Source organism: Sphaerodactylus townsendi, linkage group LG05 (genome assembly GCF_021028975.2).
Source record: "Sphaerodactylus townsendi isolate TG3544 linkage group LG05, MPM_Stown_v2.3, whole genome shotgun sequence".
NCBI classification, from domain to species: domain Eukaryota; kingdom Metazoa; phylum Chordata; class Lepidosauria; order Squamata; family Sphaerodactylidae; genus Sphaerodactylus; species Sphaerodactylus townsendi.
In genome coordinates this window covers 61,497,055-61,515,473 of record NC_059429.1, presented here as the reverse complement: position 1 = coordinate 61,515,473, position 18,419 = coordinate 61,497,055, and the positions used below count along the sequence as shown (strand labels likewise).

Sequence of the window (18,419 nt, the reverse complement as noted above, 5' to 3'; positions counted from 1 at the left end):
CTTGAGTACCAGATCACGGTTAAGGTTTTTAAAGCCATAAATGGTATGGGACCCTTGCATCTAAGGGACTGCCTCTCCCATTATACCTCCACAAAACCTTAAACTGTCAAGGAAACAACTTCCTATTGGTCCCTGGTACCAGAGTTATCCATCTGTCCTTGACCAGGGCCAGGGCTTTTTCAGCTCTGACTCTGGCCTGGTGGAAATCTCTTTCTTAGTGAGATCCGGGCCCTGTGGGATTTAATTTAGTTATGCAGGACCTGTGAGGTGGAGATATTCTGTCAGGCCTGTAGTTGAGAACAGCAATGCTCTATAAATCTAAACTGCGTATACTTTTCTTTCTTTCTTTCTTTCTTTCTTTCTTTCTTTCTTTCTTTCTTTACTTTTCTTTACTTTACTTTACTTTTACTTTATTTTGGGCTTTTGTCCCACCCTTCCCCAGCCAAAGGCAAGGATCAGGGCAGCTCACATAACAACAATATACAATGTAATAAAAATTCAGCCCAATGCAGCTAAAAACCAATTGAAAACTTTGGTGCCCCTATATTTGGTACTTCTCCCTCCTTGGTCTTCCACTTTTATTCTCTCCCCTTCCCCCACACATCTGACCACAATCATTGATAGTACCAATGAGATAATGGAATCGAATCTTATGTTTTAATGTGGATGGGTTTTATTTATTCATAAGAAATTTTATTGCAAGTGCATGGTGTTTGATGTGAAATCATATTAGTGTATGATTGTTGTTGGAAGCTGCCCTGAGCCCGACTTGTGTCAGGGGAGGGTGGAGTATATAAAGAATACAAAATAAATAAAATAGACTAAAACTGCTGCTTTCATATGCAAAAGGAAAGAAGGAGGAGGAGAAGGAGGAGGAGGAGGAGGAGTTTGGATTTATATCCCTCCTTTCTCTCCTGTAAGGAGACTCAAGGTGGCTTATAAGCTCCTTTCCCTTTCTCTCTCCACAACAAATGCCTTGTGAGTTGGATGGGGCTGAGAGAGTTCTGAAGAACTGTGACTAGCCCAAGGTCACCCAGAAGGAATGTAGGAGTGCGGAAACACATCTGGTTCACCAGATAAGCCTTCTGCCACTCAGGTGGAGACTACAGTGAAAAGAAATGTTGATGTTTCTACAGCTGTCATCATGATCTCAAGAGTTTACCAGGATTATTACTCATTAGATAGAGCTTGTCCTCATGTGACACAAAGATTAGCTGCATCCTTAATAAGATCATATGGCAGACTATGGTCTGAATTCTGCAAGACTATCTACATGGCTTGTGTCTGAAGGCATGTTGGTTAGGAGTTTTTTTTTCTGGCTTATACCTCTCACCATTGACCATTCATTTGGTGTACATTTTCTTACTTTATTTAGGTAAAAGTTTCTAGATAGGCTCTACACAGAAATTGTAAAAAAAAGAAGCTTTTCCTGAATTATTTTGACAAAATCATCCTTTCAGCAGTGTGTAAGTGATCTACAAATCGGTTTTATGGTGTGGCCTGCAAGATCTTCATCTCATAGTGTCAACCATTTAGCATCCATTCCAACAAAGCCAAGGTTTTGTTGCGTGCCAGAAGAAACAGTTAAGAATCTCAAGCCTTAAAGAAACTTATGAAATGTCATTTCTTGCAATCAGCTGCACAGGTTTTCTGCATATCCTCATTTACAAAGATTTTATCAAATAGTTATTTTTCCAATGCTTTATAGGATTCCCTTATGAAGGCTCAATTTTGTGCTGAAGTCTTTGTCTAGGACTTCTTTTGAAGCATTTTAGACAGTGTTATTTTATTTTTTGACTTAAGGTAGCTTTTGTTAAAACTGTAACTAGTCACTGCCACTACTGTCAAGGCTGTTGGGTAGCCTGCCAGTTTTAAGTACCATATATACTCGTGTATAAGCCAACCCGTGTATAAGCCGAGGCACCTAATTTTACCACCAAAACCTGGGAAAATGTACTGACTCGTGTATAAGCCAGCTGGGCTTCCTGAAACCCCAGCCGGGAGGCAGGGGGAGCTCCTTATTTGGGCAGTGACATCAGGGGGAGTCACTGCCCAAATGAGAGCTCTACCTCCTGGGGACTCACGAAGCTCAGAGAAACAACTCCAGCTCAGAAGAATGCCTTGGGGTTCCCCCTTCACCCTCTGAGGAGGGCAGCAACAAGCAGCTTGTGCAGCCGCAGGGAGGTCGTCCCAGGCCACGCCCCCAGCCTCAGCAGAGGCCTGAAGAGCCGGCTGGCTGAGGGGGTTTCCCCTTTGCCCTCTGGGGAGGGCAGCAACAAGCAGCTTGTGATTGCTGGTAAGTGGTGACTCGAGGGGGCATTTTTCATCCTTAAAACAGGGTTGAAAAACTCGGCTTATATGCGAGTATATACGGTAATCTGAATAATTTTCATGGAATCACAATTGTTCTTCAGTGCAAAACAGATTTTATGTTTGAGAACCTTTCATTGCAAGATGAAGAGTGATCATGTTTGTTCTCAAGTCTGGCCCACTCACATATAAGTTAGGGATGGTGTCTGATTTAAATCAAGATGTAACTGTGTCGGGGTGAAGGAGTGACTTGCAACTCTGTGACACTGCAACCTCCCCTGTCTAAACTTGTCACATTTTGTCACTTCCGTGGCTCAGGACTAAAACTAGGTTGAGAAAAAGAAGTCCCACATTGCTGCGAGCAACAAATATGTGAGCTGGCATGAACGAAAAATGTAAATGCACCATATAATCCAGTTGATCATTATAAAGAATTGGTATTGTCATTGTTCTGCCATTATTTGTTCCATATTGCTAACTGGGATTCCCTTCCCTGATAAATATTATGGCTCACTATATATAAGAGATAAATGACTCATGAGTTCTGTCATGAGTCTCCTGGAAGAAGGAATACAGAGCAGTTTTCACCATACTTTGCAAAATAACACAGAACTGAATTCTGTCATCCATCGCAGAGATGAACAAACTTACTTCATTATTTAAAGAAAAGAACTTAGTTCAAGTTTTGGACAACTGGAAATCCTTGATGGATTATTTGGAAAAAAACAGAAAAAAATAAATTGATGACCAGGTGTTTTGATGGCTCAGGGATTGTCAAAATAAGATCTAATAGAGAGAACTCAGATGTTTATCAGAGATTCAATTTTACCTATATTATTAAAGAACAAGTGCTAATATCTTTTAGTCCTAATACTCAGTGCAGATGAAATTGGGAGTCCTTATGGTAAATGCATTTGGGGTTTTCTTCTTCTTTTTTCTGACTTAATAAAGTTGTTCAAGAACTAATAAAATATTCAAGGGAGGAAAAAGAATTAAAATGTTGTCATTTGCAAAGGCTGTCTCTAATGTTAGATGGACATCCCCTCCAGAGCTGCCTGTACTGCCCCGCCACCTCCAAAGGGCTTTTGGTGAGAAAAGAAAAGAAGAAGAGTTTGGATTTAGATCCTTCGTCTCTCTTCTGTAAGGAGTCTCATAGTGCCTTACAAACTCCTTCTCTTCTTCTCCCCACAATGGACACCTTGTGAGGTAGGTAGAGCTGAGAGTGCTCTGAAGAACTGTGACTAGCCCAAGGTCACCCAGCAGGAATAGGAGTAGGGAACCAAACTGGTTCACCAGATAAGAGTCTGCTGCTTGTGTGGAATAGTGGGGAATTAAACCTCCAGATTAGAGTCTACTCCTCTTAACCACTACACCATGCTGGCTCTCAAAGACAGAAAGGAAGAGAAAGAGAAGGGGGTAGGAAAAGGGAGACAAGAAAAAGGAAGGGGGGATGGAAAGGGGACAGAGAGTCCAACCAGAGGGGAACTGTTGCCGTTCTCAACCATAGGTCTGGTAGATGTGGACCTAACAGGAGAGGAGGGGGCGGAGGTAAAGTGGTGACACTGCCTCTTCCGTGCCTAGCCCTGCTGATGCTTGGCTCTTAGCCTCTGATCCCACCATTGTGGGGAACATCTTGTTTTCCTCTTGGAGAAAGGAGAGCAGGAGCATGGCAGCTCCAAAAGAGGTGCGTTGTGTATGAATGCCCAGACAGATTCTCTTTTGTTTTGAGTGATTTCACCTTCCCCTTTTTTTTCCTGGGTTCCAATTTTTCTGCAATCTGGAAATGCCCCAAATTTTAGAAAAATGTCTGTATATGGCTGATCTGCAGATTTAAGTATCTGCAGATGGGGGGCCGTTAACTACTATATATACTAATATTTCCAGTTTAAGAGAATTCAGATTACATAGAGATTTTAGAAGTTTGAGAAAAACCAATAGAGTGAAAAGATCTATAACAATAAGTTTTGAATACTGAAATTTACAATTATCCTTGTATGAACACCTGCTTTTTGACATAGCTCATGAAAGGCCCAATCAGCGTTTGAAACTCTTTTTTTGGACCTCATACGTAGCAGAACTTTGATGGCTTTAAACAGAATGGTTCAAATATTTCAAAGCATTTGAGATCAGTACAGTGTGAAGTAATTTAAAATTATTGTACTGCAATTAATTTTAAACTGAGCTTTTCATATGTCTGGAAAGCCATACAGATCCAATTGGAAGCTCTCTAAAAATTTTAATGACCCAATAAATTTAAATCATATTAGAATTCATAGAAGTGAATAATGGGTTGTAAAGGAGTACAGAAAATCAGTAAGAGGACAGAGTCTTTAATTTGAATATATATTTTTTCAGTTTGGACTTTATGGTGATGAAATATGAGTTTATGTTTCTCTTTGATACATGGGCAGATATTGTTTCTTCTGGTAGTTCTTTTTTGCATTTTTGCATTCTTTTTTGCATTTTTGTAGACTGAGATATTCAGGAGTCCAGATTTGCAATAATATTTTCTCTGTAATACATTTCCTTCTCTGTTGTGGCCTATTTTGGAGAAATAAGGACCTGTGATTACAAATCATATTCTAACATGAAGCAATAGGGATCTAAAAACTGTATATCATATACGTTTAAAAGTTTCTGAATGATACTTTGCTGGTTTGAAGAATTTCCAGATTACTAGTAACCAATTAAAATATGAATGTCAGTTATGTCCATTAGTAATCTACAGCTGTTGAACATTTTGTTACCACCCAAGGATGGTTTAGTGGACTGAGGGAAATCAGGTTGGTTCTATCCCTTTTGACACCACAACAAATTTGATATGCAGGGAAAGGGAATAGCTTATAAAATTTTGCATTATATTTTTTACAGCTATATTTAAAATTAAGTGTTTGATAAAGACATCCAAATACTTTCTCCCGAATTATATTTTCAGGGAATTTGCTCCATATTCTTTCTTTCAGGTCTGTCATTGAATGTAGCATTTAAAAAAGCCCAGCCTTTAAAAATTTTATTGTTGGAGCCATTGTTCAATTTTACTGGCAGAGAGTTAGCAACTGACTTTGAATTCAGGAGTTTGCTGCTAAGCAGAAATTTGTCTGTGGAAGTATACAGGACTTTAAAGATTAGCCCAAACATTAGCTGCTTACAAAAAGGGGGGCTTTTATGTATTTTTGACTCATCTTACAAGGAAATGTAGAGTGGAGGAACTACAGGAGGCTGAAGGGGGCCCCCTCAAGAGCTTCTTCCTTGAAGCCGTACCTTTCTTTTAGACAGTTGTCATTATCTTTGTCTAAAGGTCATGGCTAAATTGAATAAAAGGAAAGCTGTGTGTTCCTGTCGATGCACAAAGGCAGTATTGACTTTCCTAATCCAGTTTGCTGAGGGGTGAGAGAATTAAATTAGATATCTAAGCACAGAAATTGAGAGCCTTTGAAAACAAAGATAAGGAGACAGGCTGTATTTTCCCTTTTTTTTCCCTGGGAGCTCTGGGCTCACGATTTTGCAGGTGTGTCATCTGATCCATGGCTTGCATCGATCAAAACTGTGCCAATGCATATTTAATTAGCAAGGGGACCCTGGATGCATTATGGCCATCATCCGTATATTGAATGGACTGTCAGACTTTTTGAATGCTTCCCACCTCCCCCACCCCCACCCCCACCCCCCGCTTCGTTGTTTGGGGAGCTTCTGCATTTTGTCTGAGCAGCTAAAAGTTTCTTTGTTTTTAGTTGCTGATGCATACGGCACTACTGAGGAGAATACAAACAAGTGAAGTCTGAAGTGTTTAATTGAGTAATGGGAAGGGGAGACCTGAAAACTTCTATTTTAATTCCTTTGGGTTACAGATTTTTCTGTCCTTCAGAATTTTTTTAAAGCACAGTTGCATTATGTTGAAGAATGTTTAAAGAGAGGAACCCTTTATAATAGTCTGTATTGTCAAAAATTAATATTTGCTGCTGTAGATGAAGCCTTCTCTAGAATTAAAGCAAAGGCATTTATTTACAAAAGGATTGATAACTAAAATATATAAAAAGGAGTAATGAAAAAATTAATTATTCTGTATAAGGATACAGTGATTTATATAGGTTTTTAAGTTCCTTTTAATAATCAGAATAATTTCTTATGATTTTGCGTGCAGACGTTATAGTGGAGTTTATGGGAATTCTGTGCCATTACCTCTTACAAAGCTCAACAACTCAGACAAAGTATTGGTTGCTAAACAGATGTAATACACAAAGTCTGCTTAGAATAAAGGGCAGCAGACTGTGTGCACATGTTTTGGTTTCATTCATACTCATCAGCATAGTCTAGCTAGTTGTTTTTGCTCATCTATGTATGGGCTGGCTTAGTACAATGTTACTGGTAAAGTAATGAGTCGGCGGCAAGGGGGGTTGGTAACAAAAGTTTGTGACTAGGACTCCTGGGAAATATATTTGCATACATCTTCTCACAAAGGCTGACTGCATCCTGGCTTAGTGTGTTGCCTGATAAACAGACTTAACACACAAATGTCTGTCTAGAATAAACAACAGCAAGCTTTGATTTACATTTCCATTAACAAAGATAATCTCTTTTCCAATGTGTGGGAATTAAAAGTCCTCTCATAAAAATAAGACTGGTGTTCCTGTAATTTTGCCACTGTGTAGCACCTTTTTCTCAAGAGTTGTTAGGTTAAAACTTGTTTGCTAAAAAGAACTTTGAGATTCAAGGCTAGAACAGATAGTATATTGAACCAAACACTGAAGCTAATTGTGTTGCTGAAGGATAATGTGAACATGGCTTGAGTTAAGAGGGTTGAAGGGAGGAAAACCTTCATTTTATCCACAAACACCTATGCGGAGAAGAGAAAGAAGGTTAGAGCATTTTTAGGTAGCAGCAGTGAAAGTATCCTAACAGCCCAATCCAAATCCCCCAGGCAGCCAGGGATGTTGCCACTGCTGTGCCACCTACAGAAGGCTTCCAGGTGATGCAGGGAGGCAGGCAAGAAGGGGGGAAAAACCCTGCTGCCTGGAAACCCTCTGTGGGATTTAATGGAGTTACGGTACCCATAACTCTGAGCCCCAAGCCGCAGTGTCCTAGCTCTAAAGCCACGAGGGAAGCCAACTAAAGTTAGCTCCACCCTGGGAACACCCTCACCCCCCCACACACACACCATGCCAGCATTTAACCAGATGCTAGTGTTGCTCTGCGGTGGCCCCAACTTCTGGACTTCGCTGCCACAGAGCTGAGGGGTGCCCTGCTACCAGCCCCTTTCCCCTCACCAGCAGCAGAAGTGATCCTTGCACTGGCAGAGGGGGAAAATGTGTAGGCGCTGCTCTCCTCCAATCCTACAGCTCACCCACCCCCACCCCAAAATCTGGATTGGGCTGTAAGGTTGTCTTGCACATCAAAAATTCTCTTGAGAGAGTACAGACTTATCCCTGTGGTGTGCTGTTTGAAATATGGGTTTATCTGCTACCTAGCTACATCATGTTCAAATTGACACCCATTGTTTTCTCCCTATCCTAGTTTATTGTTTCCAGATCTTCTAGCCCTCATACACTCATCAAGACATTCTGAGAAATATTTTAGCCTAACAAATAAGCAGGAGACCTTGCTCTGTTTCAGATAACTGTACCAGCTGCTGCTCTCGGCTAACTAATACTTGTTAGGGATCAATCCTCTGTGCCTATTGGAGTGTTGATGTTGGCTGGGGAAAGGTGTAGATCACAGTTGTAAAACTCGCGGCCCTCCAGATGTTATGGACTACAGTTCCCATCATCCCCTGCCAGCATGATGCTAGCAGAGGATGATGGGAACTGTAGTCCATAACATCTGGAGGGCCGCGAGTTTGACACCTATGGTGTAGAGAGTGAGATTATTTTGGGGAGAAGTGTATTGTTTCAGTCTCATCTACTGATGAAAGATCACTTAGCACAACTCTAACATTATTTTATAATGTGAAAGTTTTTGGATTATGGACCAGTGTCATGGCACTTCAGTAACGTATTTTAAAATATCCACAGGGATGGCTAGGATGACATAATTACCTTCTATATCACTGTATATTATCCTATAAATGCTTTTGGATTTTCCTGCTCCATCATGTGCCTTGTCTCCATGAAAAAGAAAAAAGTTTACACCGTAATCCTCAACAAATTTATTCAAAAGTTGTTCTTGTTGAGTTCACTAAAATTACATTCTCAGTAAACATTCTAAATATTGCACTCTCATACCCACAACAAGTGATCATTTGGATGTTTGAAAGATCTGAGATCAAACACCACAGGTTGGATATCATTTATTTAGTTCATATTACCAGCAAAATACATTTTGACACATCCAACTGAGTGAGTGATCTACATTCTCATTTTATAATATTTTATTTCAATTTCTTATTCATAGTCTTCTGCAAATATGTATTTCAGTTTTATTTCCCTATAGAAGTAATTATTTTATGGACCAAGACAATCATGATTCCTTCTGAAGTTGATCGTTAACAGATTTATAAATTCACTATCAATGCTCCCAAATTCTTACTAGAAAAACAGAAGACAAGACTCTGAATAAAAAAGAACAAGAAGCCACCAGGTTAGCTAAGAGGCTGCAGCTTTCTGTGGTTTCAGTGACTGATAAAGTTTCAGGATTAGAGTTAGGATTTTGATATAATATTACGATGTCTGTGAAAGTTAGAAATTCTATCTGTAAGAGTTTAAAAAATCCTAGTAAACCTGAACACAGATTTGATGCTATATTAGAAGCTGAATATTTTTCTCATCAGTTACTCAGTTTATTCATTAATATAGAAAATAATATTGAATTATATTCAGTTATTACTCATTGCTTACTACACTGGTATCACTGCATAACTTTTTAAAAAGGTGCTATATAAATTCTATATAGATTTCTTAAATCTTGTGAACAGTGTGAGATTTGTAATGATCTATCAGCTAAGGTTTCTTAAAACTGGATTCCTACATAAAATACAAACATATTCTTCCACACAGTTTGCTTCAATATATTTCTTGTGGTTCCATGTAATTCAGTACTCTGAAACTTGAATACTGGTCAAAATCCATTTGAAGTATCATTAACTTCAAGAACTGAATTGTGCTTAATATAATCTCACTGAAATGAATACATTTTTTAAAAAATTGTATATTTGGTTGGATTTTGTTGATTCTGTTTATGTAATTTTGTAAGATTTGTTACTAGCCCTGTCTTAACACATCAGTGAAATCTATTTCTACAGTGAAAATGGATTTGAAAAAGATTTCCAACTAGATCCTGCATTATATCCTATTTCTAAAGCTGCTTATTATATGAGATAGAACGTAGCGGTGGAATATGATCTGGATAGCCCAAGCTATCTCATCAGATCTCAGAAATTAAGCAGAGTGAACCCTGGAAAGTATTTGGATGGCAGACCTCCAAGGAATACCAGGGTCATGATGTGGAGGCAGGCAGTGACAAACCATTGCAAAATGCCTCTTGTGTTGAAAGCCCTACAGGGTAATCATAAGTCAGATATGACCTGATAGCAAAAACAACAAAAAGTTACTGAAAAAATAGTCAAAAAGTGTGCAAGATGATGAGGTGACATGTTGTTCCTCCTTCTGCATGCATCTCTGTGTATATGTATGTGTCTAGAGGGAGGAGTGGAGAAATTAAATGTAAATGAATGGTGACCCTGGATGCAATATTAATTCAAAAGTTTATTGCAATAATCTTTAATTTTCATAACTTAAATATTGGGAAATTATATTGCAACACCATAGTAACGACAGCTGAAGTTTTGTGGTTTTTAGAAATGCAAAATAATAGAAGTTACATACATCTTCCCATAGAATAGGACCTTACCTTGTGACCACCATCACCCCCCCCCCCAAAAAAACCCCAACTGATCTGAATTGTAGAAAGTTTGCATTTTAGGTTTCTTCTTTATACTTCAGCATTGAAGTACTGGTATGTGTCAAATTATCTTTGGCGTCTGAGCACAACTTTAAAAACAATTATGTCAAGGATCTCCAACATTTTTGAGCCTGCAGTCAGCTCTGGAATTCTGATTCAGGGTGGTGGTGCAACCACAAAATGCCTGTCACAGGAGGTATTTATATTTTTGTGTTGTACACCGCCCAGAACCTTTCGGGGATGGGGTGGTTTAAAAGTTTAAGTAATAAATAAATAAACCACAAAATTTGAGAAAAAAAGACAGTTGCTGCCTTACCAGACTCCTTTTCTTCACTAGAACCCACAGCCACTTGGCACCCTGATACCCCACCCCACTAACCAAAACTGGTTGGGTGGGTACACAAAAGGATGATGGGCCAGGGATGACCTCCTTCGCCACCTTTGCCCTGGGGAGCCAGGGAAGGCAGCAGGCTGAGTACAATAGCCAGCAAGAGTCCTGGGCCTCCACACCAAAGCCCTGGGTCCAGGCTGGCCTGCTAGGCAGGCAGCTCCATCGCAGCTGTGAGAGGAGGGGACCAGCTCCATCCTTTCGGAGCCTAAAAGGGAGGTGAAACCACTGGCACCTGGGAGGGGGCAGATGATGGTCTGCAGCCTGATCAGGAGGTGGGGGAAGGTCTTCGGAAGGCAGGACTGGGAGGTGGGAGGAGATTCAGGAGAAAGATGGGGGCAGTGAGAGCAACAAGGAGAGAGAAAGAAAATGAGATAGGAAAACAAAGAGTGAGCCAGAGGGGGAGAGAAGAAGAGATGGAGGAAGGAGGGGAAAGAGAGCCAGAGAGCGATCTTGGGTCTGGACCAGGGAGCCCAGGTCCAAGCCAAGCTGGCTCACCCAGGCTGGCCACTTGCAGCTGGTCCCCCAACTGTCCAACCACGAGGTCTGGGTAGAGTAGCATATATCCCCCCCCTACTCCGAGAATATCAGGAACTGGAATGGGCCATAAATCACCCAAGAAAGAGGCTGGCCCTTCACTCAGCGCCATCAGGCTGGGGAAGGGTCACCCCCCCCCCCACACACACACAAAACTCCAATAATTCATCATTTCAGGCAGGAGCTCTGCTTGACAGAAAACCTTTCTAAACGAGCATATGATTAAAAAATATCTTGTTGACACACAATTTACATTCATTTATGTGGTGAAGAGCCTTCTGTTGCAGTGGCAGCTGTTGTCAAGGCAAGATTGTTAAAAATCTTAAAATCCCATGAGATCTCAAGTGGCCAGTGAAAAGTTCTGTTAGGCAGAGCCCCAACTGGTCCCACATAGCTGGACATGCTGGACACGCCTGAATTACACTGTTGAAACACTTTGCTTGATTTACCTTCTCCATGATTTTCTCAAGTTGAGCATAGACTTTTGGATACAAATTTCAAGCATTGGATCCTAGGACTTCCTCCTGCTAAATCTAAAAATTTTAAATGGAGCAAGCCATGTGATGTGATATGATGTGATGGATCAAAGCTCTTTCCATGAGAACAAGATTTTTCATTTAATCATAGGATCTAAACCCAAGTGAAATTTTGTGGGGCAGTATCTTAGCTCATCTACTTATTCTTCCAGAAAACAACAACATTATATGTTATTTTTAAATTATATTTTTAGATTTACTTAATGTATAAAACTTTCATGAATAAGGCAAAGTGTAAACTGCAATATTCAGATTTCATGGAGGACTAAGACTAACAAAAAGCATTCTGTATTGTATTGCATAACAATTCTTTAGGAAATGTAGCAGTTTTTATTCATTTCCTTTTTACCCCTACAATATTATTGTAGTTATATTACGCAATAATCAAAGGATGTTGGAAGGGTGAAAAGAAAGATATGTAGACTGGGGTTTTTTCATGTTGTACATGTACATTATTTTACCCCATCCCAGAAGTATGCTTGAAAGAATAGCATCCAAAATGTAAGCACTGCATGCAGTACAACTATAAATAGGTTTGAATCTGAAGACAGTCTTACTGAAATTCAGAGGAAGTTGTTCTCAAAGAAGCATGCATTAGAACATCACATTTAAATATGATTATGGAAAAATATACATGAATCTGGCACATTGGGGGGGGGGGTTGTGTGCACCATACACCCTCTTACTAACCCAGATTGCTTAAGACATAAATATAGACACTCAGGTTAACCATCAATTAATTTTACCTCCCACCCCCAGCTACCAGCATTTTAAGGCCATATGAAACCCTTTCCTACAATAACCAGGATTTGAAACCAGGGTCTCACCTGGCCTTAGAATCCTGGTAACTGACAGGTGGGGGTGGGTGGTAATACTATCAGGTTAAACATCATACCTACATTTGTACATTGTGGCAGGACAAGCTACTGTTTAACAGTTTTCAGCATGAGATAGGAGAGGTAAGAGCAAGGAATATGGTTAATATATAAACCTGGCAATAGCCCAGGTTTGGGCAATTTTATATGTAAGTTCCATCTTACAGTGATTAAATAAGCATGCTTTCCTACAATATTAAAATTTTATATAGTGGGGGATGAAAATTTAATTTTTGGAATATTCATGTTTCCTTCCCTCTCCCCCAATTAAATTAAACAATGGGGTTCTGAAAATCTGATATTCAGATGTTCTGCCTCATTTGTGTTTCAATGTGTTTGACACACAATTCCACATTGCTCTAAAACTGAAACTCATTCTTGGATATTTTTATGTTTAGATGCAGTATCTGAGATGTTTCTGTACACTTATATTAGTTATTAATTATTAATTTATATCATTGTTCTTTAATCTTTTACAAATGTATCCATAGTGAAAGTGGTTTAAAAATCCTGAATATTCAAAATGTTCTTCATAGTGCTTAAAAGCAACAAGGTTTTTTTTAAAAAAACATAATAAATTATCATTCTTCATTTCAAAATCTCCAGCAGTGTTTTTCAGTATCTCAAGGGTGGTGTTGTCATTCTTGCTGATGCAGAAGTAAAACATTCAGTTTTACCACAGGTGTATGAGCTTGCACTGACTGTTCTTCTGTTGGAAGTATGGCCAAACTGCAGATTGTTTTTGCTACAGCTTAACAACTTCTGGTGAATTAAAATATATATAATCATTTATTTAATTAATAATTACATTTAATTGAAGAAAGACATTACTAACATGCTTGTATAAGACAACATTAGAAATAAAATTTGCTGTAAAATATAATCTTTCGTAGCCCCAAAACATTAGCAGTGGTGCTAACTGTGCCAAAGTACTTGGTGATTTCAACAAACATATTGTGTTCACAGGGACTCTGGGGAAAGACGAGAGTAGAAGGTAGTAAAATTGCTGAGGTGGTTGAATGGGCTGCACCATTTCAGGCTGCAGCAAGTGAATTCAAACTTTCAATATTCTTTCACATCCCCCCCCCCCCCCCCCCCCCCCCCCGCAAATAGAATGGAGGGAGAAAAGGTTTCTCCACAATTGCTGGGCTAGTTTTCTATTTAATGTGATGATGTTCTCTTTGTAGGCCACTGTAAGAGGAGCATTCCAAAAGGTGTTCCTCCACTCACAGGTCGTTCTCCCACCACAGTATTCTGACATTATTTTTACCTTATTCTGATGCATGTGTAAATCAATTCTAAATTTTTAGAGATTGCAGCAAACTTTGAAGCATGTTCCTTAGTTATTTGGCATGTATTTGCATAGTTACAGACTCCACAATCTAAAGGGCTAGTTTAGATATCTCTAGTTGGAATTATGTTCATTTGATGCCCATCAAAACCTGCTTTTGACATTTCATTTGAATATGCAGCCTCTGAAGAACATCTGCCACCTTTCCATAGTGAAATCCTGTCATTTTTGGCCATCTTTTATATTTTTCAGATTCAAGTCAGTCAGAAAGTCCAAGCCAGCCAAGTGATGCTGATATTAAGGACCAGCCAGAAAATGGTAAGTTTGTACCTACCTGTGTTTTCAAGTTTGTTTTGTGTATGTCTGTGTGTGTGAGGGAGAGAGAGAGAGAGGTGTGTGTGTGTGTAGTGCAGAGGCAGAGCAAGGAGAAACTGTGCCCCTGCCGCGGCAGCACCCGCCCCGGAACAGCCTCACCATGCCCCGGCTGCCGCTCTACCCGGGGCGTTGTGCCCCCCCTGTCCCATTGGTGCTACGCCACTGGTGTAGCGTATAATGTGTCTCTGTATGTATATATGTAGTGTGTAGTGTGAATGAGAGGGGGGGATATATGATCATTATCCTCATGACTTTAGAAATGAAATAGGCATCAGAGGTGGAGAATGAAGACTGTGTCTTAGAATCTTGTCCATTGGAACAACTGCCCCCCAATCCCTGAGCTCCAGCAAAGGGGAATACAGTGGTCTGGGAGATGATTATTATAATCTAAGAGTTTTATTTGATTGTTTGTGTGGGAAACTGGCCTGCATGCCAAGCAAAATGCTTTAGCAGGTGGCTGTTGCCTATCTCTTCCTTAATAGTACTGGACATATTTACATACTTTAACAGCTGAATCCATATTCCTGGACTGTGCTGCAGTGGCTGGAGGTGGCTCTGTGAAGGCTGCCTCCAATGGACTTTTTAAAGGTATGGTGAAGGAGAAAAAAGCAAAAACCCTCCCTGCTGCCAGAAAGTCCTCCATCAGGCCTGTTGACTTATGCCACCCAAAAGAGTGTTGTAAGTCCAGGACTGGGGCTGCAATACAACTGTTTCAAACCTGGGGTGAAGGCCAACAAATATCAGCTTCACCCCCAGGAATTCCCCAGCCTGCCCCCACCCTTGGATGCTTCTGTTCAAGAAGCCAGCACAGCCCTGCCACAGGTGAGACTTCCGGCTTTTGCCACAGTGGGACTGAAGGGCAGCCAGGCGCCAGCACCTCTGCCCCCTCCACCAGCACCTCTGCCTCCTCTGCTGGCACAAGTGCCCCTTGCACTGGCAGAAGGATCAAACACACTGATTGTCCTCCATCTGGATTGGGCTGCCCATGTACTTATGTGTTTGTATTATCAGAGTCTGATTAGTGGCCAGCATTTGCATAGGGACCTTCAGGAAGATTGCCGTTCATATAGTTCTGCCTCTTTTCTTTCAGTTCCTTCTGGAAGGACTTATTATGTACAGACAAAGGCCACTATGTCTCTTGCCTGTCTTTGTATGCATACAGTGAGGTTAGGGCACTCATTTGTGAAAATAATTCTTCCATGGCTCTGATCCCTGGTTTGCTACTTTCTATGTACACTTCCTGGAGCTTGGCTTGATTTCTTGGTCCTAGTGTTCTTATTCTATGGTGCATGTTCCTGGCCTTGTCACCAGTAAGGACCTAATTCTGGGCCTCCTCTTCTTATCTCTTTACTTTGATGTCACGTAATTTCCTGTCATGTACTTGCACGGTTGCACTTTGCAAAGTCTATCAGGACATCGCAGAACAATGTGATAACCTCACAATACAGTAATTTATAGACAATTGAAAAGACTGGCACTGGGATAGTGAAGTAATATGTGTAAGAATGCAAGTCCAGCAGCATCTCTGATCAGCCATATATTTTTTTGCAGTTTCACAGCCAAAAGTTGATACTATGGCCGTTTCTGCACAGTCAAAATATCCTGGGTTAAGCAAGAAAAATATCCCTGTGCAGCTGAGCATTCCGCATGGTTCCTTGTGCTAAAGCAGGCCTGGCCCGATGTTGCCCTGTGATATTTCTCTTACCCCAGGATTTTCAAAAATCACCAGTTTGGAGGTTCTTTTAAAAAAATCCCTGTGTGATCCTGCTTGTGCCTGCTACCGTGTGAAAACCAATCGGGAGCAGGACCGGTTTATTTTTCCTGCCCAGCCGTCTGATCTCCCCGTCTGACATTCATTGAAGCTGCCACTCAAAAACAACAGCCATTAAGAACACGGGACACCAGGCATGCTCAGATATGCTTCCAAAGCAAATACAGAAGTCCCAGGCTCATGTGAAAGAAATTAAAGTATTTCCTCCTGGATTTCAACGGATTCCTTCAAAAAACGGGCAGCCATGCGGACGCACACCCCGGGATAAAATAGACCCAGGTTAAAAAAACCAGTGGTGCTCAGGAATAATTTTGCCATTTGGAAACGGCCTATAAGAGTTTTAATTGTAAATTTGCAAGAGTTTTTTTACCCTACAAAATGTCTTACATTTAGATGTAAATGCAAACAGGACAATATTTATTAGTGCATCTGTTCTACAGTTTTTGCTGAATTAATTTCACATTAAAAACAACAAATATTTACCTTTTTAAAAAAAAGTCTTCAGTGTACAAATCAAACATTTAAAAAATATATTAGAACACATTATTTGTGCTTTAAATTGCAAGCGTCTTAGCTATTCCTTAGAAAATGAAAGGCACCTTGTTTTTCCTAGCAGTATAAAGTTTCAAACAATGACATTCAGCAACTTACAAAACTAGTTTGTGCATCGTTCTTGTAAATTGTACTGTGCTTGTTAATATAGCTTAATAATTCATTCATTCATGTTTTTAATTATTTATTTTCATGGGATTGGGCATACTTTAACTTCATGAGTCAAAAGAATGTTTGGGGGAAAAAATCCAGCAGTCTAGCTTCAGTTCATTAATTTCAGTTGACTGCAATTTATTTTAGTGCTGTTTTGTATGTGCCTTCAGACCCTCCCATTGAATACTGAACCTTAGCATTTATATAACACTTTAAGTTCTCTCAGCCACCCTGTAAGATAGGCCACTATCTGCATATTGCAGTTGACTGTTTTAGAGGGAATGGCTTACATAAGGCAATGTAAAGTGTTTGTGGCAATGGTACAATTTGAAGGAGGAATCTCCCCCATCATTGCTAATTTTAGCCTTGATATTTCACCAAATCCATGGAATGTTAATATGGTTAATTAGTACTTCAACTTCAACTGACCTTTATTAGACATATCAGTAAAAATAAAACAAAATACAGGACAGAGCGGGTGTTAAAACAGGACATAAAACTGGACAAAGCACGTAAGGTTGGTTCAGAAGAGGTGGTCAAGCTTCCATTATGTCTTTGACTTGAGCACTTCTAATAAAAATTCAGCGGTTTTTCCAGTTATTCCGCCATTGCTATTATTCAGCAGGTGAATAGTCTTTGTATGCTCCAAACAACTTTTTTTATTCCCCAGAGCCGGGTCAAGTAGGGAGAGTCTAGGTAACACATACCTCGGGCAAGAAAACATAATATGCTTGAGGGTCTCAACAGTATCCTGACAATATGCACATGTTCTATCTTGAAGTGGAATATTCAACTGTTGGTCCTTAAGAACCGCAGAGGGGAATGCGTTACATCTAGCTCGAGTAATGATCCATCTCTGCCTAGTTTCTGACAGTTGGGATAGATATTTAGCAGTGAGGCTAATTTCAGGATAGATTCCAAAGTGCAAGGGAGAGCAAAATGTCCTGGCTGCACTCAACAGCAACTGGTATTCCTGGTCCAGTAGCCTTCTTTTTAGGGATAGCCAAATTTCATTTGCAGATTGCATAAAAAAGGTTTTTAAGGAGAGAACTAAAGAGGTTATATTGGCCTCTATACATTTCCACCATTCGGAGGATTGCCGTTCAGAGAGGGCTAAATGGGGGAGGCTTTTGACCTCAGTATTAAAGCAAAGATGAGACCAGGTTAGTAATTAGTAATATGCCTGGACTTTCAAATATTTAATTTTGATTAAGTGGTGATCTAGAACAGTGGTGGCGAACCTTTGGCACTCCAGATGTTATGGACTACAGTTCCCATCAGCCCCTGCCAATTGGCCATGCTGGCAGGGGCTGATGGGATTGTAGTCAATAACATCTTCAGTGCCAAAGGTTCGCCACCACTGATCTAGAAGCTCGCATAGATATGAAATATGGAAAACAAATTGTAGCCTTGAGTATTTTTGTGGTTGTGCAAAAGGGTGTAGAGACTATCCTCTTGACCAAAGAAGGTCACTGTGAGTATTATTGAAACTAAATGACATGATTGCATATATTCTTAACTACAGAATTCCGCATTTCGTATCAGAGAAAGTATACAAGAATAGCTGAGATAAATGGGGGACTGGGTAGTGAGAAGAAGGAAGTGTGGGAAATCTGTATCTTGCTCACCTTTTCTACAAACAGTTTAGGGTATCATACCAGGTTCAGATTCTTTTCTTTCTCATTTAACCCTCACAATAACCATGTGAAGCAGATTAGGCTAGAAGACACGGACTGAC

General features: G+C 40.1%; 1 protein-coding gene across 2 annotated transcripts in view; it reads left to right on the top strand.

The window, feature by feature from the left end:
* NFIA (nuclear factor I A) overlaps window positions 1–18,419 on the top strand; it is a 620,753-nt gene that overhangs the window by 435,884 nt on the left and 166,450 nt on the right. For both annotated transcript variants that reach the window (XM_048495977.1, XM_048495978.1), the window contains exon 3: window positions 14,083–14,148. In XM_048495977.1, coding sequence (XP_048351934.1) covers window positions 14,083–14,148 — 66 coding nt within the window. The remainder of the gene's footprint in view (window positions 1–14,082; window positions 14,149–18,419) is intronic.